General features: G+C 43.4%; 2 protein-coding genes across 4 annotated transcripts in view; both read left to right on the top strand.

The window, feature by feature from the left end:
* Window positions 1-10,692, top strand: part of LOC125276052 (collagen alpha-1(XIV) chain) — a 32,905-nt gene extending 22,213 nt beyond the window's left edge. For 2 of the 3 annotated variants that reach the window (XM_048203470.1, XM_048203472.1), the window contains 19 exons: window positions 60-98; window positions 745-883; window positions 1,150-1,292; window positions 1,486-1,595; window positions 1,702-1,860; window positions 1,954-2,031; window positions 2,151-2,237; window positions 2,329-2,382; window positions 2,487-2,582; window positions 2,887-2,940; window positions 3,021-3,074; window positions 3,151-3,204; window positions 3,544-3,615; window positions 3,690-3,725; window positions 3,802-3,868; window positions 3,943-4,131; window positions 6,408-6,485; window positions 6,618-6,773; window positions 8,515-10,692. In XM_048203470.1, coding sequence (XP_048059427.1) covers window positions 60-98; window positions 745-883; window positions 1,150-1,292; window positions 1,486-1,595; window positions 1,702-1,860; window positions 1,954-2,031; window positions 2,151-2,237; window positions 2,329-2,382; window positions 2,487-2,582; window positions 2,887-2,940; window positions 3,021-3,074; window positions 3,151-3,204; window positions 3,544-3,615; window positions 3,690-3,725; window positions 3,802-3,868; window positions 3,943-4,131; window positions 6,408-6,485; window positions 6,618-6,773; window positions 8,515-8,804 — 1,955 coding nt within the window. In that variant the 3' untranslated portion in view covers window positions 8,805-10,692. The remainder of the gene's footprint in view (window positions 1-59; window positions 99-744; window positions 884-1,149; window positions 1,293-1,485; window positions 1,596-1,701; window positions 1,861-1,953; window positions 2,032-2,150; window positions 2,238-2,328; window positions 2,383-2,486; window positions 2,583-2,886; window positions 2,941-3,020; window positions 3,075-3,150; window positions 3,205-3,543; window positions 3,616-3,689; window positions 3,726-3,801; window positions 3,869-3,942; window positions 4,132-6,407; window positions 6,486-6,617; window positions 6,774-8,514) is intronic. The other variant, XM_048203471.1, reaches the window with a different exon arrangement.
* Window positions 10,693-12,209: 1,517 nt separating this feature from the next.
* On the top strand, window positions 12,210-26,806 carry LOC125276054 (zinc fingers and homeoboxes protein 2). The gene is given in 5 exon segments (XM_048203473.1): window positions 12,210-12,456; window positions 15,190-15,226; window positions 22,103-24,368; window positions 24,371-24,736; window positions 25,515-26,806. Coding segments are annotated over 2 exon segments (2,451 nt in total). The 5' UTR covers window positions 12,210-12,456; window positions 15,190-15,226; window positions 22,103-22,273; the 3' UTR covers window positions 24,727-24,736; window positions 25,515-26,806.
* Window positions 26,807-27,393: the final 587 nt, after the last annotated feature.

The raw sequence follows: 27,393 nt of genomic DNA, 5'->3' as shown, positions 1-27,393 counted from the left end.
GTAGATGTGTTGAGTTCTGCAGTGAAGTAAACATGCGTGTGTTTCTGTGTCGTTTGTAGCGTGTCCATCAGTTCCCATGAGCGGCAGCACTTTACCAGGTAAATGGTTCAAACACACACAAACTGAGTTTTATTGTGTTCCTGATGTTCTCATGTGGACACACAGTTCATTTCAGCCCAGCTTCAGTCGTTCAGTGTCGTTTGAATGTTTGTAAACGTCTTCATCTCGCTGCATTCGTGTGGACGTGCTGAAGTAAAGAGTTTAAGCCCTGTTCGCATCGTTCATTTTCAGTGGTGATCTGCTGACGTCCGGAGACTCGAGCCTCAGTGGCCACTGGCAAAAGAAAGTGGGCGTGTCCGTTATATGCAAATGAGCAGTTAATCAGTCGCCATATGTAGATAAAACTAATCCGCTCAGCTTTCCCTCCAGGATGTTTATTTATAGCAGAAAGGAAACTGTTTTGATGTCAATATGTTTTGATGGAACAACATCTGTGAATGTCATTCATAAACATTACTAGGCGAACAGTAGCAGGAACGCCAGGATCCTAAAAAAAGGTCCTAAAAAGTCTTAAATTGATTTTAAAAACCCTGCAGATGCCCTGATCCGTGTGAGCAGTGCATTACACCGGTCCTGTTCAGCATTGGCTCAATCTGGGTTCACATTTTTAGATGGCTTCATCTTGATATGACTGAACGTCTGTGGCCGTCGATCTATAGTGACAGTGTTGTCGGTCTGTGTCAGGGTTCAGGATGATGGAGATGTTCGGGCTGGTGGAGCATCTGTACAGCAGCGTGAGCGGCGTGTCGATGGAGCCGGGGACCTTCAACAGCTACAGCAGCTACAGACTCGGCAGCGACGCGCTCCTGACGCAGCCCACCAGGTGACGCACAGATCCTCAGCCCTGCTTCTGGAGAGCCACTGTCCTGCAACCCTAATCAAACACACCTGAACCAGATCAAGCTCTTCAGGATCGCTTGAAAATCACAAGCTGAAGAAGGTTGGATATAAACTCTGCAGGGCCGTGGGCCTCAGGAGCAGGACTGAAGACCTATGGACTAGTGTCTGTCATTTCATTTGAGAAAACTGTCATCCGATACACCCAGAAACTTTGAATTTGAAATGAAATCAGAATAAACTCTCATGCAGGTTCATCCATCCGGAGGGTCTGCCGTCAGACTACACCATCACCATGCTGTTCCGGCTGCTTCCGGAAACCCCACAGGAGCCCTTTGCATTGTGGGAAATCCTCAACAACAACAACGAGCCATTAGTGGGAGTCATTCTGGACAGTGAGTAACACGCTGCCGTCACACGCTTTGTTTTCATAAAACGAGGCATCCTGCAGCACACGCAGCAACACGGTTGATTGGGTTCGATTCTCAGGGAATGCATGAGCTGATCCAACGTCTATGCATCAGAATAAAATTTGCTTTTGAAATCCAAATCTTGTTTCACTTCATGTAAGCTCACTTCACTTCACAGTTGCAGGAAAGACTCTGACTTTTTTCAACACCGATTATAAGGGCGATTTTCAGACGGTGACATTTGAGGGGATGGAAATCCAGAAACTCTTCTATGGCAGTTTCCACAAGGTCAGAATCACAAAGCGCAGGAGATTCAGTCTGTGAACGTCCTGTTGTCTAATGCAGCATGATTCAGGGCTGCTGTGTGTGTGTGTGTGTGTGTTTGTGATCACAGCTGCACATCGCAGTGAGTAAGACCTCGGCTCTGGTGATGGTCGACTGTAAATCGGCAGGAGAGAAGCCTGTTAACGCAGCCAAAAACATCAGCACTGACGGGGTGGAGGTTCTCGGCCGGATGGTTCGATCCAGAGGCTCCAAAGACAACTCTGCTCCGGTACCTTGTGTGTGAGAGATCAAAGTGAAAGTCATGCATAAATGCAGTTGATGGTTAGAATAACACATCTCACATCTGTGTGTGCGTGTTTAGTTTCAGCTGCAGTCCTTTGATATCGTGTGCAGCACATCATGGGCTCGACGGGACAAATGCTGTGAGCTGCCCAGCCTGGTGAGTGTGTGTGTGTGTGTGTGTGTGTGTGCGTGAGATTCATGTTTTTAAATGAGCAGCAGATTCATGAATGTTCATGTACAGTGTGTGATTCAGCTGATGTGTTTGTTTGTTTCCAGAGGAAGGAAGCTGACTGTCCGTCTCTCCCACGCGCCTGTACCTGCACTCAGGACAGTAAGGGCCCTCCTGGCCCCGCCGGACCTCCTGTAGGAGCTCATCCTCATCATCATCATCATTATCATCGTCTCAGACATCAGTCACTGACTCTGTGTGTGTGTGTGTGTGTGTGTGTGACAGGGAGGTCCTGGTATCAGAGGAGCCAGAGGAGATCGAGGTGAACCCGGCCCTGTGGTACAAAATTACCCACAATCCACCTTACTAACTAACATTTCACCAGAGATTGTGAGTGTGATTGTACGAGTTGATGAACACCGACATCTCATGTGTGTTTGCAGGGTCCTGTTGGTCCAGTAGGGGACGCTGGAGTTCCAGGAGCTCAGGGGCCTCCCGGCCCTCCGGGGCCCAGCGGACGCTCCATCAGAGGCCCTACGGTAACTCACCTGCACCCTCCACACCGGTTTCACAAATGATTAATTCTCACTGCTCATAATCTTCTCAGATCAAGTCAGTCAAGGCATGTCTAAAATCATTTGGAATCTTCTCAGATCAGATAGCTTTTAGAGTTGCAATGATACTTCCGTATCGTGACATGTAATTTTTATATTATAAATAAAATCGCTATTGTGATGTCATGTTCTTTTGCTCTACAAGCTCAATGTTTCTGTAACCCATCGTGTGCAGAAGGCGTGATTTGAGACACATGTGAAGTCTGTGTTGTTGTGATGGTGTTTTCAGGGCGCTCCGGGTGAGACGGGACAGAAGGGAGACGCGGGTCCTCCAGGGCTGCAGGTAAATCACACGCTGCGAACCTTCGCTCATGTCTGTCTGTGCTCACGCCTGCGCTGACGTTATGTCGTGTCTTCCTGTAGGGTGTTCCCGGCTCGCCTGGCTCTCCGGGACGTGAGGGGCCTGCAGGAGCCCGGGTAACTGTCCGTCAGCTGTGGTGTCATGTTAAAGCTGTGCTTGTGCGTGTGATCATGTGTGTTTCATCCTCCACAGGGTCTGCCAGGTCCAGACGGTCCTCAGGGACGAGTGGGAGCTCCGGGGACTATAGTGAGTCCACAAACATGTACAGGTTTAATGGCGGTGTCGTGATGTACTCGTGTTCGTATTTAAGCCGCATGATTAATCAAAATAAAATCAGTATCGCAATATGTGTTAGTGTGATTGTCAAATCACAAAGCCTGTGATTAAATAAATATATGGGCTGTGTGTTGAGAGTGAAGCCTGGCAGTGTGTTCATTTACATGCGTGCAGATCATGATCCAGTGTTTCACTTTCATTTACTGTCAATCCATAGAATCTATGGATCATGATCTGCATGATGAAAACTCAAGTATCATGGAGCCCTAGTTGATAGTGTGTGTGTGTGTGTGTGTGTCATTATAACAGGGAGGTCCAGGAGCCCCTGGGGCCCCGGGAGAAAATGGCCCTGCAGGACCTAGAGGAGAACAGGGTCCTCCGGTACGTCTGTCTGTACACGCGTGCACATGATACGAGTGATCGAAGCGATGCTAAACCCTCTCTCTGTGTTTCAGGGACTCCCGGGACCTAAAGGAGACAAGGGCGAGAGGGTAAGTGTCCTCCTTGGAGAGTCTGATTGGATAACGGCAACATCCTCACGTTCTTCTGCTCGTGTGTGTTAAATAGGGTGATGTCCAGTCCACGTCTTCTGTACAAGCCATAGCGAGACAAGTGTGTGAGCAGCTGATCCAGAGTGAGTCCGCAGACATGCGCACGGCATTCTGGGATTGTGTTAGTGTGTCTGACATCACTCTCTCTGGGTCGCAGGTCACATGGCACGCTACAGTTCCATTCTGAACCACATTCCCAGCCAGCCGGTGTCGATCCGCACCGTCCCCGGACCGCCGGGAGAGCCGGGGCGACAGGGGTCTCCAGGACCTCAGGGAGAGCAGGGGCCACCTGGACGACCCGGATTCCCCGGCAGTAACGGAGAGAATGGCCAGCCTGGAGCCAGAGGTGGATGACTGCGTTTATACTTACACCACTAATCTGAGAGAAAAACAACTCTTCATGAGGAAAAAAACATTATTTTCTGCAGTTATAGACACAACAGTTCCAAATCAAGTTATTTTTTACAGTGCTTTATGCAGTACACATATACTGTTTGTTTTATTTATTGTTTTGTCCTGATATAGTGCAGTACACAATCACAGTATATGATGGCGAATAAGCAAGTATTCACGTCGTTTGTTCCTCCTCCCTGCCCTCGTTTTCTCACGGGTGGGGATACACACGATTTGTGTGTTCTGTGTTTGGGAGCAAAGCATGCTCTGTCAGCCTTCAGGGGGGTTAACAGCGAGCATTGTGACAGGCTGCCGCTTCCCACGCTCTGCTCCCGCCTGTCACTCCTCAAGGAGAGTGATCTCGTGTTCTCTGCGGTTCTAGCTCAGATCGTGAGGATTGCAAATGGATTTCTCAGAGGGGTTAGAGACGGGCCTCACCCTTTCACTTGGGGGATCCAGCTCTCTCTCGCTGAGATCGGAAGCCTGCGCTGCGGCTTCTTCCGCCCGGGGAGAGAGCCCGGTGCTTCAGCGATCCAACTCTGAGGATGTGGATGTGTTGAGCATCAAGGCTGGTGAGATAGAGCATTCGCCTCTTCTGGAGATGATGGCATGGCATTTAGGAACACTTCCTTTTAGACCTAAGAGGCCATCATGTGCTTGACAACACATCGGTAATCTCTTATATAAATCACCAGGGGAGGTCTGCATTCGCGTCCACTATGGGAAACTCTCTGAGAGCAGTATACATCCTGGGGTACCGAAATGTAGGAGGCAACATCCTGTCGAGACAGAGGCTGAGGCCCAGGGAATGGCAACTTCACCCCGAGGTGGTGAATATATGGGAGATATATCTTGGCCAGAACCTCCCATATATGCAGAAGTGGATCTGTTTGCGTCTCAGGACATGACGCACTGTCCACTTTGGTTCTCCCTCAAACATGGCCGAGGCTACGTCTGTACGCTTTTCCCCTGATTGCTCTGCTCCCAAGAGTTCTGGAGTCTACTACTAGTAGCGATATACTGGCCGAGCTGAATTTGGTTTTTGGACCTATTGTCCCTCCTCAGTGGTTCTCCCTTCACCCTCGCCCAGAGATATGGAACCTGTGCGTTTGGCCTCTGAGGGGACCCAACTCATAGACTCAGGTCTCTCAACTGAGGTTGTGGAGACCATACCTTACTCTAGAGCTCCATCCACAAGGAAACTTTACACCTTGAACTGGAAAGTCTTCGCTTCTTGGTGCAGAATGTGTCAATGGGCTCCAGTTAACTGTCTGATTGGCTCAGTGTTAGAATTTTGCAATCTTTCTTCTGCAGGGCAATCCATGTCCACATTAAAGGTGTAGATGGCCGCCATAGCTGCCTACCATGTCCCTGTGGGTGGTGTTTCGGTGGGGAGGAACCCGTTGGTGACACGTTTCCTTCGTGGTGCTTTGAGGCTGAGGCCTGCAATCCATACCAGAGTTCCAGCTTGGGAACTGGCTATTGTGCTAGAAGGCTTATCTATGGTTCCCTTCGAGCCCCTTGATGCGTCTTCAGAAAAGTTTCTGACCTTAAAGACAGTCTTCCTGCTAGCTATTTCTTCTGTTAAAAGAGTAAGAGATCTCCAGGCCTTGCTGGTATCCCCACGTGCCTTGAGTTCGCACCAGGGATGGTCAAGGCTCTCCTTTAGCTAAAGCCGGGCTATGTCCCTAAGGGGCCGACCAATGTTTTGCAAGCCTTCTGCTCTCCTCCTTCGCGTCGCCCTGCCAAACTTTATTCATCCCTGTGATCGACTTGCTTCAGCTAATTGAAGCTAACGCCAGCCATTCCGGATGTGCTTTTATGCTTTCCTGGTTGTGATGTCACCTGCCTGTGACGTTCCGTCTCGCCATTGGACTAGTTGACACACGTGCTTCAGATGCGTTCCCAAAGCGTCCTTGATGCAGCATGTCATTCCCTTCTCAGGGAACAATAAATACAGTCGTAACCTGAGACATTCTGCTGTAAAGCAGCTCTACAGAAGACAATAGAGACATTGATCAGATCAGTTCAGCTCAGTTTCTTTCTCATCTGATAGTGTCAGTGCAGTCAGATCAATAATATTACTGGATATCAATAGTCTTTTAAAGCCCAACTAAGCAAGTAAAGCCAAATCACTGATACTGTGAGTAAATCACATTCACACACCTGTTGATCGTGTTTGAGCAGAGAAGATGGAGAGTCACACTGAAACTGTGTTTTCATCATCAGGCCCTCCAGGTGAGAAGGGAGAGAAAGGTAATCCAGGTGTAGGTGTACAGGGACCGAGAGGTGCCGCCGGACCTCCAGGTGAACCTACAGAAACACACACACACACACACACACACTATTGTTCAGTGTGTTTAAGGGCATCTTAGCCACTTTACTCGATAGAATATATGAAACAGGAAGCTGAAGAATCTGTTTCCTGGTGTGCCACAGGACCACCTGGTGAAGGGAGGACAGGAAGTCCAGGTCCGTCTGGTCGCCCCGGTAACCCCGGGAGTCCCGGCAGATCTGGAATACCAGGACCAGTGGGTCCACCAGGACCGGCCGGATACTGCGACCAGAACGCCTGCCTCGGGTACAATGTGGGAGGTGAGTATGTGTTAATCGTCCTTCATTGCTTCATAAGGTTTCTGTTGCGCATGTGATTATTGTGGCACGTGTTGCATGAGACAAATATAAATTCTCTCTCTCTCTGGCTGTTTAGAATGGAATATTTAACATACTGCATACATTCATACAGCTGCAAGATAAATCCAAATAAAACTGAAAACGTGGTATGGCTTAGTGCTATTATTAAATCCCAAAGGCTGTGATTTAATTAGATATAGAGAGAGAGTGAAGCATAGCTCTGTGTTCATTCAGACGCCAGCAGCTCATGATCCGCCAGTGTTTCAGCGTCACAGAATGAACTCCATCTGCATCTGCTTTAACACGCATCTGAGAGCCAAACCTGCGGCAAACATCTTCACAAACAAGAGCAGCTTTAAGGGCTTCATGCCGTTTTCTGATAAAAGTTTGACCGTTTAATCACTCTGTCTTGTAATTTTACAATTGATCTGTAAAATATTTTTATTTATTTTACAGTTCAATATTACAGTAGTACTTTTCTTATTTTGTATTTCTTACTTTATTTAGTAATAATAATAAATTACTTATTACATATTATTATGTCATTATTATTATAGTCATGTTGATATATAATCACAAAAAACAATTGCCCCATTTGTGAAGCCCTTCAAACAAGTCATTTTAAATCGCAGTTTATCAGAGAAAATCTCCAAAATGCGCAGCTTTATCCTTCATTGTCACATGACCTCACTGTTGCATGTTTAATTTGGCAAGTCAGTCAAACTCTGTAGAAAAGGAGTTGGTCATTGTGTGCTCTGAATACTCTATACTGCATGTTTTGACAGATGCAGTAAGTCTATTCAATGCATTGAGATAATTCACATACTGTACAGAGGATTCATACTGCAGAAATAGTATGATATTCCTGACGGCTTCTGTGTGTCACACTAACACAGTGAAACAGGCTGAACATCTAACATATGAGCATTGTAGTGTCTGTGGAGGCGGGGCTGGCAACTAACGAATAGTAATGTGTGCATGTGGGGCGGGGCAGGGGGTGTGGCCTGTCAACCAATGACAGTCAAGAGAGACTTCACCCAAAAAAAATCATTCTGTCATCGTTCAGCTTAGAGTCACGACACTTCGAGGTTTTGCAGTGAATTATTTCAGTGGCGTCTAGAGAACATTTCTGACATCAGCAATTATCTTAAATTTAGCTTTAACCTCTGAAAAAAAATTCTCACATGCCGCTTTTGAATTGATGGAACTTTTATTTTTGGGTGAACTAAGTCTTTATATAAAGTGGTTCTCAACTGCTTTTGGCTCCATTTCTACATTCGACATCAACACCGTACCAAAGCAGCAAAATATCCTGACATATTGACAATATTTATATATTAATAAGACCATGAAGTCTGTAATCCAGAGAAAGATGAAGGTGACGCAGACTGAAGAGGAAAGCTGTTGTTGGTTTGATGATCTCAGCTCATTCACATCGTGTGCATCCTCACGTTTATTTAATGTCCTCCGAGTCATGTTTTCTTTGACCTCATGTGTTTTTGAGGATGAGACTAATTTGATGGCCTTCGACTAAGTGACGGATGACACACGACACCTTTGATGTCTTGGTCTATTTATTTTTCTGGCCGCACTGCATGATTATATAGTTGCACGTCATTGATTGTTGGTCCTTCGGGTGAGAGCCGCTGCTTCAGTAATGTGTGTCCTGTCCGTCTCTGTACGTGCTGCTTGTGCGGGTCAGAACCAGGCTTTGATGGTGACCTCACTGACGGAGATGTTCCTGCAGTTCAACTGCCGTCCAGCTCGTACCAGCCGTACGGACCCGAGGCCGAGGCTGAGGAAGACGACCCCTACGGAAGCTACGGCTCCTACTACCAGCCCAACTACCCTCCGCCTCGCCCCGTCCAGCCCGACGACCCCGTCATAGCGTCGGAGGTGGAGGAGCTGCGCTCGCCGGGCATACAGCGACAGACGCGCAGCCTCGCAGACCTGCGCAGACGGCAGCCTAGAAGAGCAGCTCAGAGGACGTAACTGTCGCGCAGGAAACGCATCGCTGTCACAGACAGGAAACGCATGGACAGACAGAAACAGGAAGTGTGTCAAGTGAAGTCAGCTTGATTTCTACAGCGCTTTATACAATACAAATTATTTCAAAACAACTAATAAACAGGAAAATAACAGAATTAATGATGCAAACTGCATCAAATTCATGTAATTTACTTGTCTAGTAATACCACATTATTTGTTTGTAATTCCGCATTAAAGCTGAAAATAAAACGCTCCATTGACACGTTTACATGACCACACACATCGCCAGATTGTTAAAGTGTCACTATTATGCTATTTTAAAGGTTTCTAATGTTGTTTTGTCGTCTCCTACAACAGGTTTACATTCATCCAAGGTCAAAAACACTTTAATTGTCTCAAAATATCCACTGCAGCATCAGCTCTTTTCTCTCAGTGCCTGAAACGCTTCGTTCGAAGATTCAGTCTCTCTAAACCCCGCCTTTCTGAGAGCTGCTCTGCTGATTGGCCCGACGGCCCGGTCTGTTGTGATTGGTCAGAAACCAAACGCTCATTATCATATCTGAATGGTCGTTTTAATCTCATCAGAGTGGATTTGCTTTGGCAGCAGAAAACAGCGTCTTCTCGACACGAACAACACGAACCAAACTCTTCCAGTCTCAGATACAACTACAGTGATTGTGGGCGGGGCAAAGAGACGCTGTTCAGCCAATCAAGACTCGTTTCAGGCAGCTCATTCATTCACAAACAGCTTTATTACACACTACATGAAAGGGAATCTCTGAAAAAGCATAACAGAGGCACTTTAGGCATAATCAGGTTAAGAATGAGCCTGTAAACGCGTTACATCTGCTTAGATTAAAGATGATTTCTGATAGTAAACCACAAACAACAGAACAACCAGCGGCTTTGCTGAAATTAATCTTATTTACACGCATAACAGACACATTTCATAGCAAAAGCATTCAGACATTTGAGACTTTAAAACGCTCACGGTGTCAGACTGATGGAGACTCAGTATTCATTTCTCTGTCTTTCTGTGAAGGTGATGTGTTGAATATATATTCACAGCGACATCGTGAATATGTGCTTTGTTGTACTAATTTAAGGCTATTTAAGTTTCTGAAGAAAACACCAGCAGGACAGCTTCGTGTCTTTTCCTTTGTGATGTCTGAACGGTGAACCGAATCATTCTTTTCTGATTGAATCAGTTCAGTGCCTTGAATCGATTCTTCCCAACGGTCCGAATCAGTTTGTTTGAGTTTGATAATGTAGGTGATTATTGCTGTCTATTAATATTATTACATTTAAATGACTGTGATTGAGCATCGTTCTTGTGTTTATTTAGAGAAAAACGGTCAGTTGAAAATATAAATATTTTTTATTAGCTATATTGTATTTTAAATTTGATTGGCTGTTTGGTATATAAATGTTTCTTCTGCTTGAGATGGGAGAGCTCAAGTTAAACACAGATATATTGTCATAATATCAAGATTTGTTTGAATCTGTATGGAGGCAGATGATTCTGTTTGAATATAAGAGTCGCATTCAGATGATTCTGTTGAGTTTGTGTTCAAGAGTCTCTTTATATCGGCTGTATATTGATACTGATTCAGAGTCACAGATTAAACTGATTATTCTGCAGTTTCTCACTTTCTCAAGCTTTGGCCACGTTGTTGTTTTATCTTCAGAAGTTATTTATTTTATCTTGTAAGGTTTCTCTTTATTTTCAGTATTCAGCATGTTATAAACTTTTAACTATATCTGCTGTTGTTTACAATCATTTGTTTCATAGTCATTTGTCATTTTTTGATGTAATGATTGCAATAATGTGTTTTGATCAGCTGAATTATAGAGCAGGTCAAATCGATTTAATAAAAATATCAAAAAACAACTGAAACTATTTGTTTCTTGAAAGCCATGAAATGGTTTCATTATGAAATACAGGGAATTCCTGAAATCTCTTTTGAGAATGTTTTCTGTGATGGGTGGGTTTAGGGGAGAGAATATAGAGTTTGTACAGTATAGAAATCATTATATCCCCATAAAACATTAAAGTAACTAATAAGAGTTGATCTTCCTTCAATAATAGTCATGCACGACACTTCTGAGTGTGTGTTCTGCACATCACACGTCACTGGTGTGTGTTTGTGCGTGAATGTAAATAAGTATTTTAGACCGATTTAATATTTGAGCGCTCGCGAATCCGCCAGCAGAGGGCAGCAGTTCATCACGTGACACTTTATACAGAGCAGGAAAATAACAGAATCAATGATGCAAACATCATCAAATATGAGAGAAATTCAGATTCTGCTGTAAAGCAGCTCTACAGAAGACATTATTCAGCTATTGAGCTCAAGTTTTGTTTTCAGTCAGAAAACCAAATTCAGAATTGCCTCATGTCAGAACACACAGAGCATCAGTTTGTTGAGTATGGAGCTGACCAGTCAGGGTGCCCATGCTGACCCCTGTCCACCGCCGAAAGAGCCAACAGTGAACACGTGAGTATCAGAACTGGACCACGGAGCAATGGAAGAAGGTGGCCTGGTCTGATGAATACATATATATATACACACATACACACACCTAAGCAGTAATTTTTTTAGCACTAGTCTCATGAGATGCAGGTTCGAGTCTGGCCCGCGTCATGTTTCATTCCTCTTGATTTCCTGTTTCCCTGCAAAAAGATTCAGGTTTATTTCACTGGTTAGGATTAGCCTATCTCTCTCTCTCTTTTTTTTTTTTTTTTTTAATATTCAGAAATGTTTATGTGAAAATCCAGAGTGGAATGAGGCCATATGAAGAGTGTGTTTTAATAAGTAATGCTGGATTAAAGGATTGCAGCTGTTGTTGTGTCTGGATAGAGAATATTAATACAGTACAACATCGTACAGACGAGCACGTGACTGATCTGTGCTTGTGTATGTTGAGTATTTATAGTTCATGTTCATTGACGTATAAACTCTGAATGAAAATCCTCGCGCTTCTCTGACGTACCGGATCATGTGTCGGTTACCGTAGATTTCTCGTGCTCGACTTTTTCTCCGTTCTCGTCTTTTGCTCCGGTGTCGATCTGAGCGCGACTTTCCTCCGGAGGATCATGACGCGTTTTCAGAAGGTGAGGCTTTCCGCTTCGATTCACTGTTATCGCGACTGATGAAAGTTTCTGGTTGACATGAATCGCGAGCGCTGAAGTTACCGGCGCGCGCCGCTCGCGCTTCCAGACAGCGGCGCGCGCCTCCGTGGGGCTCGAACTCTGAGCTCGCGCCGTTAGCCGGTTAGCCGCGCGCGCTCTCCGTGCGTTTACAAACGGGCCTGAACACGAACGACACCGAACGGGTTTCTGAAGGAAAGATTTAACCTTTTACAATATTCAGACGTTTGCTGCTTTCACGTGTTTTCACTGTCTTCTGATTGTTTGTTCGTTCTGAGTGAGTTTAGTCTGTATTTGGACAGAAATGATTCTGACTGACGCGAGGCTCGTTCATTTAAGCTGCTGATGAAGTTTGAGAAGGTTGTGTTTGGTGTAACATTACTGACATGTGAAGTTCTGGACGAGTTTAATCTGCCATCAGTGAATGAATGAATGATCATCATCATCATCATCATCATCACATGTTATGAAGTGACTTTATGACATCTAGCGCTGATCTTCCAGGTCCGTAGCCAGCCTATTGAAATGGGGGGGGTTCTTTTTTTCAAAAAGTGGACCTTTTTGCAATTTTTCTCCTCCTTTTGTTATGAGGTTCAAATACTTCATTTTGGTGACCTTTTATGCACTAATTTGTGCTGGATTAGCTTGTCTGCTGGTATATAACGAGCACGCTTTTTGATGCACCAAATCAAATTGCTTCCTCATGTACCATTTTTAATTTTTTTGTATTTTTATATATATATAGATAGATAGATAGATAAATAAAATGCCAAGATCAATCGGTAGTTATTGATAGATACATATAGATAGATAAATAAAATGCCAAGACCAATCGGTAGTTATTGATTTTTTTTAATAGAACAACGAAACACAAACCTTTACATTCAATCGCGTTTTTGCTCCCATTTATTTTCACACATTGATCACACAGTGCATACAAAGTTTAGTCCCAAAGAGCGCACAACTGGAGAAATACACGATTAACGTTACTTTGATTTCGTTAGACAGAAAAGAAAGCAGGGCCGTACGCAGGGTCAGAAAATGTTTTATGCTAGGGGGGTTCGGGGGCATGCCCCCCCCCCCCGAGAAAATTGTTATTTCCTTGGTGTACATATATGCATTTTAAGACGTTTTAAGGCCAACAAATTGGATAACAATAGCTTTAAAACCATGTCAACAAATACATACATGCATGCACAGTTTTGAGGCAGCTTTAATCGCATGTTTGGTAATTTCATGAATTCATTTACAACAGAATAACGACGGTGCATGCCCGTAGTTTCTTTAGCGCATAGTTTTCCCATAATAAAGTAATATGCAGCGCGCGCCGGCGCATTTGCTCGAGCAATTCTTGGGTTCACGCTTCGAGCACAGTAGGCTATAGCCTAACGGCTGATTGGAGTTTTACTGACATACCCTGACAACATCTCATCTGACCGCAGTTCACTGTTGTTCAACTGAAGCTACTCGTTTGACTTGCGCCTGGCGCTGAGGCGAAGTCGGAATGCGCGTCTGAAAAGTGTCCCGTTTGTGGTGGACGTAAAGAGACAGTTCTATATAAACGCAGCGTTTTACTTGGCGATGTTTTAAAAAATATTTTTATTTTTGGTATTTTTTTATGCTCTGTTGGTGGTTTGTGGAGTAGCATCGCCTGAGGGGGATTAGACAAATGCTGAATTAGAGACAGGAAAAGTGAGTGGGTCCAATATCATTGGTCTTAAAAAGTGGGTGGGTCTTGTCCCACCCACATACAATGGTTCCGACGCCCATGTACAGACATAACACTCTCACATAGGCATCGTAAATCAATATACTAATCATTCCAGATGATTTACCTCAAGCGGTCTGCTTTGAAGTTCTCAGCGGAATAAGACGCGCACCGAAGCATTTCCATTGGCTCCAGTCTGCCGGTATTGGCCAATCACAAAAGTCGATATTGCACAGCCAATATCACTGAATATCCCACTATGTTTTATTATTATAATTACGCTACGTTTATAAGGCTATTATATTGTAGACTATTGAGTGGAGAAAATATAGAAATCATTTTAATTATATATATATATATATATATAAAACCCCTACCCCCCATCATTCAGAGGCGATGCTTCTTCACCGTTGCTTTGAAAAGTGTATTGCGAGAACTCTCTGAACTGCACGCGCGGCACACACACACATCCAGCTACAATAATGTATCGTATTAATTTGAAACAGCAACCCATAATATTTGTCACAAGCATTGATTAAAACAACGATGACAATAATCACATAAAAAAACCGACTTAAATTCTGGACCTTTGGCAGTGAGGGGGGGTTCGTTCGAACCACCCGAACCCCCCCTGCCTACGGGCATGTCTTCTCAGTCTCGGTTGTCTTCAGTCAGTCTGTTGCTCAGGGGTTTCCAAGGTAACGGCTGTTTGACTTCATCTCTGACTGACACTGAACTCTTCCTGATTGTAACATTGAAACAATAATGTTAAAGCTGCTTTGAAACAGTTTGTATTGTGAAAAGTGCTATAGAAATAAACTTGTGTTGAATTGGAGTCACATAAGTGGAGATGCCGAGGACTTCCTAATATCTAACGTGAGGAAAATTGAGCCTGTTTATGAGCATTGTGACTTTTTTTTTTTTTAATGTCACTTACAACAAATAGAACCATGGCATACAAATACAATAACTGATATTTGAACATCTTGTATTATATAAAGAGAATCTGAGTTTGGGTTCTGAAGAATAATGAAAATAATAGTCAAAAAATAGGCTTGAATTTGCAAAACATTCTTTCCCAAACTGAACATGTTCTTAAAGCCCCCATGAAATCAAGATGGACACTTCTAGGGGTTTATTTTATTTTATTTTTTTATAGAATATTGCAGTTTGATTTATCGGTGCACATCATTGAGTTAAATTCATGTTCCTTGTAATCTTGAATCAGAATATATTCTCCCTCTTGCAGCATCTCTTCTCTTCTCCGATGAAGAGGGCGGGGCAACCTGTCACTCACATGAGATCCACCAATAGCAAACCACAACCATCCATTCAATTCCCCACAGACAAATCAAGCCCCGCCCTACATTTGTTCTTGTTTGCAAAGCAGTTAGGGGAGAGAAGTGCTGCGCGACTTTTACCTTGAGCTTCGTCTCGTGTCTCAGACTCCACAGATGAGACCGCTGAGATGATGATGATGATCATGAGAATATAATATTCCTAATCGGTGACTGGAGCTTTTCTTCCAGGAGGATCATCTCTGTTCAGGAAGTTAACAAACCCCCGGTGAGTTTTGTTCAGTGTTTTATTTTGATTGGATGATGACATGGCAATGGGCAGGGTTTTCTTGCCATACAGTTATGATAATTTGGGGGAAATATTTATTGTCATTAAAAAAAGCTTCTGTTATTCTTTCAATAAATGTATAGTTTTATTTAAATTAATTCGATTTTCAGGTGAAATAAGACCAAAGATCCACCTGTGTGCATTTATAGTTAATCTGAAAATTATTGTTATCGGAATTAGTGTTGATTATATAAATCAAACAATTTATTTAAAAACAATAGAAATTTAAAACAATAGAAGATAAGTGTGTGTGTTTGCCTGTATCTATTCTTCGAGGAGGCTTTTGAAGGAAGGTCAATATTGAGTCTGGCTGCAGGCAGAATTCCTGAGCTGGAATACATCTGATTGGATGTTTGGGTCTGGGGCGGGACTCAACGCTGCACTCCCATTGGCTGTCACTGGTGACTGTCACCTTGACACTTGTTCCTCACAACTAGATGTGTGTGTGTGTGTGTGTGTGTGTGATTCTATAGAGAAAAACAAATGGACTGGCTGAGATTGTGCTGAAGCTGGATGGAGGAATTTCAATGAAACATCCCTCTCAGAAATATTGTTTATTCAAAGCAGTTTATTCAGACGTCTGACTGAAAGAAAATGTATCATTTCAAATCCTTCCTCTCTAAACACAGATATGATACTTTTATGTATTTATAAAACACATCAGCACTGTGTGTGATTGGAGTTGTTTCAAATGAAAAGTGTTTTAGATTTGCATTTATTCGTTTGGCATATGCTTTTATTCAAAGCAACTAACAAAGCGCTTTTTCCTCAGCAGGCAGTAACATGAGAAGTGATGAAATACAAAGTTCCCAAATTAGAAATACAGGAGACAATAGAGATGAAGATATGACTGTCAGGACGGTTTGTCATCAATTCTCATCTCTGCTTCTATATTCAGATGAAAACTAAACCCTAAATCAACCCAAACAGAACCATCAACTTAGTCTTATTGTTTGATAGATTTAACTCTTGATTTAATGTGAAATCATTTTTAAGTGTTTATTTTGCATGTCCCTGTCATTATTATTTTGTTAGTTTACATCAAATATGCAGTTCTACCTAAATGTAGCTTTTATTAAAATGAAAAATATCATTGTCAGGGTCATGTTAAGCTTCTTTGTATTTTCGTTCATGTGCTGTGTTTCCTTACAATGTAGTTTCTGTCTCCATAGTTACTGATTCCTTCTTGTTTGTTTACTGATTAGTCCCACCTGTGTCTTGTTCAGTTCTCAGTGTGTTTATACTCCCTGTGTTGTTCAGTTCGCGGTCGGTTATTGTCAGTGTTTCATGTAAATGTATGAAAGATGTGACTTTAGCATTTGTTTGACACAGTGATATTTGCCACTCTGCGCCTTCAACTCCAAAACATTTGTAAAGTATTGAATTGTCAGTTCACAGAAATGATTTGAAAGAGTGATGCCATGGTTTATGAATGTATATATAACATCATTTTGAGCCTGTTTGTGGAGAAACCTGAGGTTGCACTTTATTTCGGTAGGCTGCTTTAGACATTCTACTAACTATAAGTAACTACATGTCAACTAACTCTATTTAGAGTATTAGTAGACTGTTATGGTTAGGTTTAGTAGAATAAGTTGGCATGTACATGCAAAGTTACTTATAGTCAGTAGAATATCTGTTGGGAGCATCAAAATAAAGTGGTTTGCAGATATTAAGCAGACAGTCTACTAATACTTTTTTGAAATGAAGTATTATCAAACATGATTAAAGGGCTTTCCTGAGAATGAGCAGGTGTCGTATAAAGCACAGAGTTCATCAGCCCCATTTCCCTGCTCTTCTTTCTTCCTCCAACCTTTGTCTGGATTCACAGCACATTCACTGGGTGCGGATCCGCGCTCAGACAGGACAGCCAAAACATTTACGCTTTGATACTATGAGCAGATACAGTGATTAATGTGTGAAGATTGATGATTTTTCTGTAAGTTGCTTTGGATAAAAGCGTCTGCTAAATGCAAAAATGTAAATGTTCGATGAGCTCATAAAACATCATCTTAAAATGTAGGAATCTAACAGACGATGTGTCTTGTTTCTCAATTACCACTTGTGTATTTAAAATCCAGTGTTTATTATGTTCCTTGTTTGGTGTTGTCCTTTGTTGGATGTTTCTATCTTAACCGCTCAGTTCGTTAATGCCGTTGTGGGACCCTAATTGGACATTGGTGTTGTAAATTGATTTGACATTGCAGCTGAGTTGCTCTGCATTTAACTGTGGGTGTCATGGAAGAGGAACGTGGCCCTCCCACGGTATCTGTTATACCAGAGTCTCCAGCTGTCATGGCCTCCACACCAGAGTCTCCAGCCATCAAGGCCTCCACATCAGTGTCTCCAGCCGTCATGGCCTCCATGCCAGAGTCTCCAGCCGTCATGGCCTCCATTCCAGAGTCTCCAGCCATCAAGGCCTCCACACCAGAGTCTCCAGCCATCAAGGCCTCCACATCAGTGTCTCCAGCCGTCATGGCCTCCATGCCAGAGTCTCCAGCCGTCATGGCCTCCACGCCAGAGTCTCCAGCTGTCATGGCCTCCACGCCAGAGTCTCCAGCAGAAAAGGCCTCCACACCAGAGATCCCAGCCATCAAGGCCTCCACATCAGAGTCTCCAGCCGTCATGCCCTCCACACCAGAGATCCCAGCCATCAAGGCCTCCACATCAGAGTCTCCAGCCGTCATGCCCTCCACACCAGAGATCCCAGCCATCAAGGCCTCCACATCAGAGTCTCCAACTGTCATGGCCTCCACGCCAGAGTCTCCAGCAGAAAAGGCCTTCATGCCAGAGTCTCCAACTGTCATGGCCGTCATGGCCTCCACACCAGAGTCTCCAGCCATCAAGGCCTCCACATCAGAGTCTCCAACCATCCTGGCCTCCACGCCAGAGTCTCCAGCAGAAAAGGCCTCCACGCCAGAGTCTCCTGCCGTCATGGCGTCCATGCCAGAGTCTCCTGCCGTCATGGCGTCCACGCCAGAGTCTCCAGCAGACAAGCCCTCCACGCCAGAGTCTCCAGCCGTCATGGTCTCCATCGAGTCTGGGGGTCTCAGAGGTTCTCTCACCATTGATTGCACTCCCTGTTACAGTGATGGCCATTCTATGTGTCTGGGCCATGTACATTTTTTCAGTTTCCCACAAGGCAGCGGCACCTGATTCAGTTTTGTCCGAGGCATCGGCTATTGTTCCCATCTGTATGTCCTGCTATGGTCGAGGAGGCCACCGATGAACTCTCTGTGTCACCGTCCATCCATGAATTTCTTGCCTGTCCTGTTACAACCACAGTGGTTGCCTTGAACTTTCTGCCTGCCCTGATATGACGACAGAGATCATCAATGAAGTTTCTGTCTGCTCCGATACAACCATAGAGGTCTTCTATGAACTCTCTGCAATGGCTACAGAGACCAACCCTAACCTCTCTTTGCTCTTTGTTACAGTTCTGCCTGATCTGCTGTGGTGGTCCTCCATTACGCCTTGGTGATTTTTAGCCCCGCCTGCTCCACCATGGTGGTCTCTAGCTCCACCTGATCTGCCTTGGTGTTCAGCAGCTTTTCAGTCCCATCTGTTCTGCTGTGGTAGTCAGCTGCTCCATCATGGTGGTCTTCAGTCCGTCCTGGCCACTTACTATGCCTATTCCTATATGCCTAAATGGCTTCTCCCGGCTCTCTGACCCTCCTCAGTCTCCAGTTCCACCACACTGGCCTGGCCCTCCATCCCTCCCCCTGTTCCACCTCCACTCCACCTCCCTCCTGAACTTATATGTCTGTTTGTTGAGGAGCGTCTAGAATCCGCTTCTTAAAAGGGGCTCTGTCATGATCCCAGCCTGTGTTCTCCTGGTCTTGTGTGGACTTTTATGTTATTTTCTGTCGGCATGTTTTGTAGTCCTTTGTAGTTTTTCTTGTTGATTAGTTTACCAGTGTGGTATTTAGCTTATAGCCGACTACAGAAATTAAATAATAAAAGGTAAAATAAAAATGAAATGAAAGGGAAGTTGCGCTCGTCTTTTCTTCCCTATTGTGATGTATATCCGAGTGAAGCGGCTTATGGAACAAGGACAAATGTAGGGCGGGGCTTGATTTTGGGAATTGATTGGCTGGTTGGATGGTTGTGGTTTGCTATTGGTTGATCTCATGTGAGTGACATGTTGCCCCGCCCTCATCATCAGAGAAGAGATGTTGCTGTAAGAGGGAGGGGAAGATATTCTGATTGAAGATTACGAGCCAAGTGAATTTAAAACAATAATGATGAGCAATAAATCATTTAGAATAAACATTGCAATATTACAAAAAAAACAAAAAAAAAGAAGTATCCATCTTGATTTCACGATGACTTTAAGTTCAAATCTGCTGGAACACCGAGATCATGGGTCATGTGTGGCTCTTGAGTTCCTGTATGAGGGTCAGATGTCACCTGTGGTTACCATGGAAACAGAGAGAGTTTAATCAGATATCTGTGTTTAAAACCTGCTCTTCTGTGATCTTTTGAGAATGTTCAGGAAGATTGTTTAATGTTCAGCACTGGCTTGAATAATATTCTGGTTGTGTTTCACAGATGAAAGAAATGCTGTGAGGATAAGTAAATGATAACAGGGCTGAATTATTCTAATGTTGTGGGTTTGAATCCCAGGGACCCAAGTGCAAAACAATGTGACTGTGATTGAGTTCAACACCAGCAGTGATCCTCGAGTCACGTATTATACTATACCGTGTGAGTGTTAGCTGAAGACTGCGACAGAGTCTCATGCAAGTTTTATAATGACAGTCCAGCGCTGCGGTGATGCTGAATGTGTCATTACTCACATTTGCACGTGTGTGTGTGTGTCCAGCTCAACATGCCTGTCCAATTACACACACACACACGTGTCCCTGCTGTGCTGCTCGCTGTCAGGCTGCTGTAATTAATGAACATACAGTGTCGCTGGGCTGTCACACTCTCACTGTTGCTATAACAACAACATGCAAATGAAGCTTGGCTTAATGTTTTTACATTTCTAATCAGGAGAGAGAGAGAAAAGCAATTTATTCCCTCCAGCAGCAGCGATGTGATTCCTCCTCACGCGCCTTTGGTCCGCTTCATTAATATTACACACGCGGGTCCAGGGCTTTACCCCCATGCATTCGTTTCCAGGGTCCTGATGTGAAAGAGCTGGTCGGAGATAAACACACGCTCCTCCGTTTTGACCATCATCTGGTTCATTCCTGTTCTGCAGAACTCAGTAACTTCACACAATGAATCTGCTTGTGTAGCGACATATTTCTATAAAAGGGTCTATCAGAATCTGCTCTGATCAAGATCAGGCTCTTGATTATTTACACAGTGACCAGGATAGAAACAAAGAGCCAAAGTTATTCATTACTCAGTGAGAGATTGACTGTTCGCTTACATCATTCATTTTCATATGTTTTATTTTCACATCTTTTGAAATGTTGATCTTATCAAACTGATTTGTGTCATGTGATCAAACAGGATTTAGTGTTTTACAAAGACAGGGTTAGGGTTAGGGTCCCAGAACTCAGAAGATCCGTAGATACTTTCAATTCTTGTGCTGTTATTTCCCTCCAAAATAATGTCATGTCCTTTAGGATGATGTCATTAAGGACCTGGCTTTTGTTAGTTGAAGGGATTCTGCATCTTTGTTTGTAAGTAATTATTTTACTGGGAAAATACCGCATACAAAAGGAAACAATTGGCTGTAAAATAACCTTTGAATCTCTATTTTTGTAAATCTTTTGGACAGAAACAAAAAACTCTGAAAACATGTAAAGGAACTGTAAAGGAAAGTTTATGTAACATTATTTTCTATTACATTCATTTGACTATAAATACCTCTTTAAAATGTTCTTATGGCAATGAGTAAAAAAGGGACACTAATATGATTAACTTCTTTAAATATTTATCCAATATGAAATGACATGATTGGGACATGAAAATATCATTATGTGTGAGTACAGTGTGGTCTCTGTGTGTGTTTCTGTTGATGTGATGAATGTATTCATGTGAAATGACCTGCGGCTCCATGTGTGTTTGGATTCTCACAGTCAAATCTCCTCTGTGTGCCAGAATCGCCTCATTGACCCACAGGCCTTGAGATCTCAAACGTCTGGGATTTGATACAAAAGAATACAAACCTGTTTCACATTCCCCTGCTAACTAGACACTTTCTTTTCTCTTTGTCTTTCTCCTCTCGGTCTGTGATTCTAGCTAAAGCTGTTGGTAAGTCTTCTGTCTTAGCTGAGTTGTTGGCTTTGCTTCTGGAATGCTTGAACTCATGAACCTTCTGTGCAAACTCTCCTCAGTCTCTCTTTCTCTCCATTGAAAAGTGTGCATCTGCTTTCTTTGTCAGAGGTGTTTATTAATTACTATATAGCACCAAGTATTGTGCACCAAATCAGTCATAATTCAGTTTTTCGATAGCCATTTCCAACCTTCTCTCTGAGCCTTAAAATTGAACGGGTCGTTTTTGCTGCTCTGCATGTAAGATTTTTATGTAAATGCTTCTTCACATGTGAAATGAGTAACAGTAAGTTCAAGCAAGATGTTTTTCACTGGGAGGGAGTTTTCTTTCTGAAAAGTCACAGATTGTTTTTATAGTCCAGTGAACTCTTATTTCAGATAATCAAGAAAACATTTGTGCAGAAACTTTTACCAAAAGACATGTACTGTGCTCCAGAATGTGTGTTCCATAGGAATTAATTAAACCCATGGCGTTACCATTTCTAAAGCTGTGCTCTTCCAGATACAGGATCTGATTGGTGTCATTGACCTCAGCCTGCTGAATTGTAATAAAGTCGTTTTGTATCTGTTCTGTTTGTGCAGGTGAGCTCTGTGTGACGAGCCTCCATGACACCCAGTTTCGCAGATGAAGCTCCATGCCTGTGGGAGCGTCTGATGCCACCTGCCCAAATGCTGGGTTTTCACTCTGATCCCCTCGTTCCTCGTTAAAATCCCTCAGCAGATCATCCCCTGCCAGTCATCACCATAGTCATAATGTCAAGCCGAAGGAAGTCGTCCAACCCCTGTGTGGTCCATGCAACCTGCTTTACTCCAGAAGAATCTGTGGAAATGGATGTTTCAGTGGAGACTGTGCTGGACTGTGCGGCACCTGTTCCGTCTTCAGCGGATGAAAGCGGGATGTCATTGAATGATGAGGAAGAGGTGAAGTCTGATGGGGGTTCTGCACCGGAGCTGGGTTCCTTCCGCAACTACAGAGATCATGAGGACTTCCATCAGTCTGAAGCACCAGCCAGTACATTCTATGTTTGCACCATCTGCAATTTCCGTACCAACAACTTTGACTCCCTCTCATGTCATAATAAAGTTCAACACCCAAATGAGAGCCGTTTCAAGTTCAGGCAAACCATTGATTGCGAGAATGATGGTTCCCTTCTGGATGCTGTGGATTTTGAATATGAAATGGGACCATTGGTACACTCCAGCAGTTCAGCAGGTGAAGAAACTGGAAAGACACCAATGGAAAACAGCAGCATTTTGGAGAAAGGACTAGAGGTGGAGAAGGAGCTGGATAGTCGAGTGTTGAAGGATGAGATCAGGGCAGTGAGCGTAAATGGTACGATCATTTTTCCGGAGCCCATGTGTCATGTCACTCCTCTGTTACAGCGACCTCCCAATCTCAGCACCTCTCCAACAATCGCAGTTCCTCTTCACACCAGCAAGTACAACCCCATACTGGACAGCAATAGCACCCTGATCACATCTTTCAACAGATTCCCATATCCGACCCATGCAGAGCTATCCTGGCTCACTGCTGCCTCCAAGCACCCTGAGGAGCAGATCAAGGTATGGTTCACCACCCAGCGTCTGAAGCAGGGCATCACCTGGTCACCTGAAGAGGTGGAAGAAGCTCGTAAGAAGATGTTCAATGGCAGTATACCACCCCCACACCAGACCTGTGCGGTTTCACCTACACCTGCTGGAGAACCATTCAAGCCCGGGCAAGCAATTTGTCATGTATTTGGACAGACCAGCCTTGCACCATACAGCACAGCTAATATTTCACCCACTACTTGTACGCCTGCCACTTTTACAGCTGTCCGTCAGACACTTAAGCGCTCTTTAGGAACTCCTCTCTTGGCTTCGGAGGTCAAACGGCCTGTTGTTCCACCAACTGGTGACCCCAAAGAGAGTCTGCAAATGCCCCCTCCACCGGTTCCACCACCAGAAAGACTGGCTATTGCTGCTTCTCCTGGGTTTTCGGAGACTAAAACATCTAGCCCTGCTCCTTTGGTGGCCTCAGACATGAAGAGACCTGTTGCTGCAAATTTTGTCCCACCTAAAGGGAAACTCCCAATGGTTAAATCCAAAGAGAAGATACCTGCAGCACTTCCTTCAGTGTTGCCCAAAGAAAGACTCCCTTTGTCACCCATAGTGTCCACCAATCTTAAAAGATCTCTAATTCATCAGCAAATAAACAATCGTACTTCTGCAACCTTCTTCATGCCTAAAAACAAGTTATCATGCTTTGGTAATAGTGTAACCGCAGCAGCAGCTGTGACGACCCCACAAGTGAATAGGCCAACAATCATTCAGAGTCTGTCTACCGTGCCTCTGTCCTCGTCTCCGACACCTGTCGTTCAGTGTAAGTCTACAGAGCCACCAATGTTCCCATGCTTCAGTAGTCAGAATGGCAAAGAAGTCCCCCATGGGGATGTTAAGCATTGGTTTTTTGACCAAACTACAATTTCCCAGAATGATTCCCAGAACTCATGTGCTGAATTTGCTCTGAGGGAGCGTTCGGTTCCCACTCATTTTCCTCTACTGGAGAGAGTGAAGGACAAGAGTCCTGGACAAATTAAGCTTCTAGAGGAGAGTTTTCAGAGGAACAGTTTCGCACCCTATAATGAGGTCCAATACCTCATGATCACCACTAGGCTGTCCAGAGAGGAAATTGAAAGGTGGTTCTTGGAGCGCCGAGCACTTCGAGATGATTTGGAACAAGCCCTGCTGAACTCAATGGGTTCTAAACAGGAGTCCCAGCAGCCCGTCCTCAATGGAGCCCAGAGACACTCTGGCACCCATACCTTCAGCCCTGTGCCTCCGAACAGCAAGTCCGTGAACCTTCTCAAAATGTCTTTGTCCAAAACCGATGGCCTTCGCCTGTGGCGTTCAGGCATCTGGAGATGCAGACGCGGTTGCCTCGCACAGAACTCGTCCGTTGGTTTCAAGATGGTCAACTAGCTCAGCAGAGCCATGTCCTAGACCGGCAGGAGAAGTTTGGAGAGGGAAATGGCTGCTGGGCTGCACGGCCAAGCCCAAAGGAACGACCACTTAGAGAAGAGAACAGCAAACCCAGCAGCCCAGAGATTGAAAACCGGTTCAACAACACACCTGGTCAGCACACGTGCAGCAACGGGGAAGCGATTGAATATGGCAGAGGGGACTGTGGAGGGAACACATGTGAGCCACTCTCAGACTCCAGTTAGAAGATGGAAGGTATGTTTCAAGATGAGCTGAACAGTGTAGCCATGAAAGTCTGAAACCTCAGTCGTGTTTTTGGCGAGGTGTGTATTGAAGGAATGATCAATACAAGTAAAGCTGTGTTGACAGGTTTTGTGGCATAATGTTGATTACCACAGAAAATAATTTAATAAAATCATCTCTTTAGTAAACTTGTAAATAGACCAGCATTCCTTACTTAAATTATTCAGTAAAAATGCTAATTATTGGAGCTGTTGTAAAAATGACACTTTTTAAAAGTAGAACTACTATTCTAGGCAGATGAACATATAGACCTACGTAAAGGGATAGTTCACCCAAAAATGATCATTTTGGCCTCATTTACTCACTCTCATATTGTTCCAAACCTGCATTACTACAGAAGAAAGTAAAAAGAAGATATTTTAAGAATTTTTTTTTTTTCATCCATATAATGGAAGTCAATGGGCTAGTAGTTGACATTATTTCCCAAATGATTTTGATGGTACTTAATTTGCATTGAACCTGTAACATTGTATTGAATGAAACAATCATAATAATAGGAACAACTGCAGGTCAAACTTCAGTGAGAGATTTCATTATAATATTTGAATATCATTTATTATTTAAATTAATTTTAAAGCATCCCTTTGTGTCTGTGATTGCGAAGGTGAGGCGACATCAAGGATGAAATGCGTGTGAAAGCATGTACATGCGCATTTATTTCGATTTGTTAAGATTATCAGGTGTAATGAGTGAGCCTGACCTGTATAAAGTTGTGATTTTCCCTCCGCAGGTGAGAAACGGGTCGTTACTGTCACTCTGGAGAACCGTGGAAGTGCGTAAGGAACCGCTGATGTCACATCTGCTCTCTTCCTCTATTTGCACAGAGGCACTGTGGGAATGTTGTTGTTACGTTGTGTGAGTGTTGTGTGTATGTTTTGGATGTTAAAAGCACTGAGGAAACTTCTGTGTGCCAAAGCTGGAGTCACTGTCTGTCTGTACTTTTAAAAATGTCCTTGTAAACGTACTTTTGCTGCAGATCTGTACATTTTTATGGCAAATTTTGTTACATTTTATAATGGGAAAAAGTTTCGGCTGTTTTTTAGTGGGCATGTTGTATATTTCCTAACAGTCTGTGGAAGGAGATGCCAGAAACCACAAGGTGCTGAAATATTCTCTGGACACATTACCTGCTACAGCCCATGATATGATTTTATTGACAGAAATCACTGTTGAATATGCACTCAGATGTCTGTTTTACACACTTCTGCTGATGAAGACACTCAGTGCTGATGTTTGAACTGGTTTGTTTGCAGTCTTTGTTATTGCTACGCTCGATAATCTTGGACTCACTCGTAATGAACTGTTTCTGTTCTGTAGTGTCAGTAAACGCATCTGTCTGAAACGCTCTTCACCCACAGACCGCCGCTGGAATCCAATAAAACACAGCCGGATTTATTGTGTTTGTTTGTGAGATGTCATTGCGGTAATATATTTCACATGAAGCTTCTTTCCCTTCGTTTTGTTCCATAGATTCACTTTGGTCTCCAGCTATGAAAGCTGGATTCATGATAACAGATCATTATGAATCGGAGCGGTTTCATCAGACGTCTCAAGGCCAAAAACACATTTGTGATTGGTTGATCTGGTTGTTTGATACTGATGCTACTGTATTGAAAACAAAATATTTTTTTTTTTACATGGCTGCCCCACATTTACAAATGTCAGAAGGTCACGCTGTGAATTTCATTTTTTTGTGTGAACGAACCGTGTAACCCTTCCTACAATAACTTGATTGTTTTTGCTTTCAGGCTGTTTCGGGGTCGAGACAGAACTGAGGCTCGCATGAGATTTCACACGTTACAGATCTGCTCTGCATCACAAATACAGAAGATTATGTAAAAGGTGTTATATAATGTTGGACAAACGCATGATCTCTGTTATTCAGAGAGAGAGGTCAGATTCTAGCATGAGGATTGGAGGTAGTGTAGTACTTCAACTCAGTTTTGTTTTGGTTTTGAAATGATGAAATCACTGATTTCTAGCTTCTGCTGATCACTGTATAAAAATGATGTTCTTCCTCAGTATTCTGTCTTGTTTTCAAGCTCAAATATCTAAACATTCTTAAATCAAGATACATTTGCTGGAGAAGTGAAATGACTGAAGATATTAAGACTGAAGTGAGTTTATGCTTAAAACAAGAACAAATATCTGCCAATGGAGTCAGAAAAATAAACTGAATTCAAAGCAAAAAGATTATTTTCTGACCTGGCAGATTTTTGTTTTTGATTTAAGCACAAACCTTTTTTTCTTTCTTTCAGAAAACATGAGATGGTATGCCACATCACTGTCATGATTTAAGCATTTTGAGATATTTGTAATAGAAAATGAGTAAGAACAATTTATCTTGAAGGTCTCTATGGTGAGGATCTTCAGCTGAAATCATCTCAGAACAGAAGAGTGAGTGTTTCATTGTAAGGTGAGCTTGTTTTCATTAATCGCTGTCATGTTGTTGGTGGGAAAATATGATCCATGAAAGTTCAGCAATAACGTTTTTAAATGAAATGATGAAAATCAATCATTTTAAGCACAGCAGTAGCACAGATGACACCGTTTCTAGAGAACGTCCTGATCTACTGTATGTTTCTATGACCGGTGACTGTTCCTCTGTG

Source organism: Megalobrama amblycephala, linkage group LG9 (assembly GCF_018812025.1).
Source record: "Megalobrama amblycephala isolate DHTTF-2021 linkage group LG9, ASM1881202v1, whole genome shotgun sequence".
Lineage (NCBI taxonomy): Eukaryota > Metazoa > Chordata > Actinopteri > Cypriniformes > Xenocyprididae > Megalobrama > Megalobrama amblycephala.
Note: the sequence above shows the minus strand (reverse complement) of the source record. Positions and strands in the feature narration are given on the sequence as shown.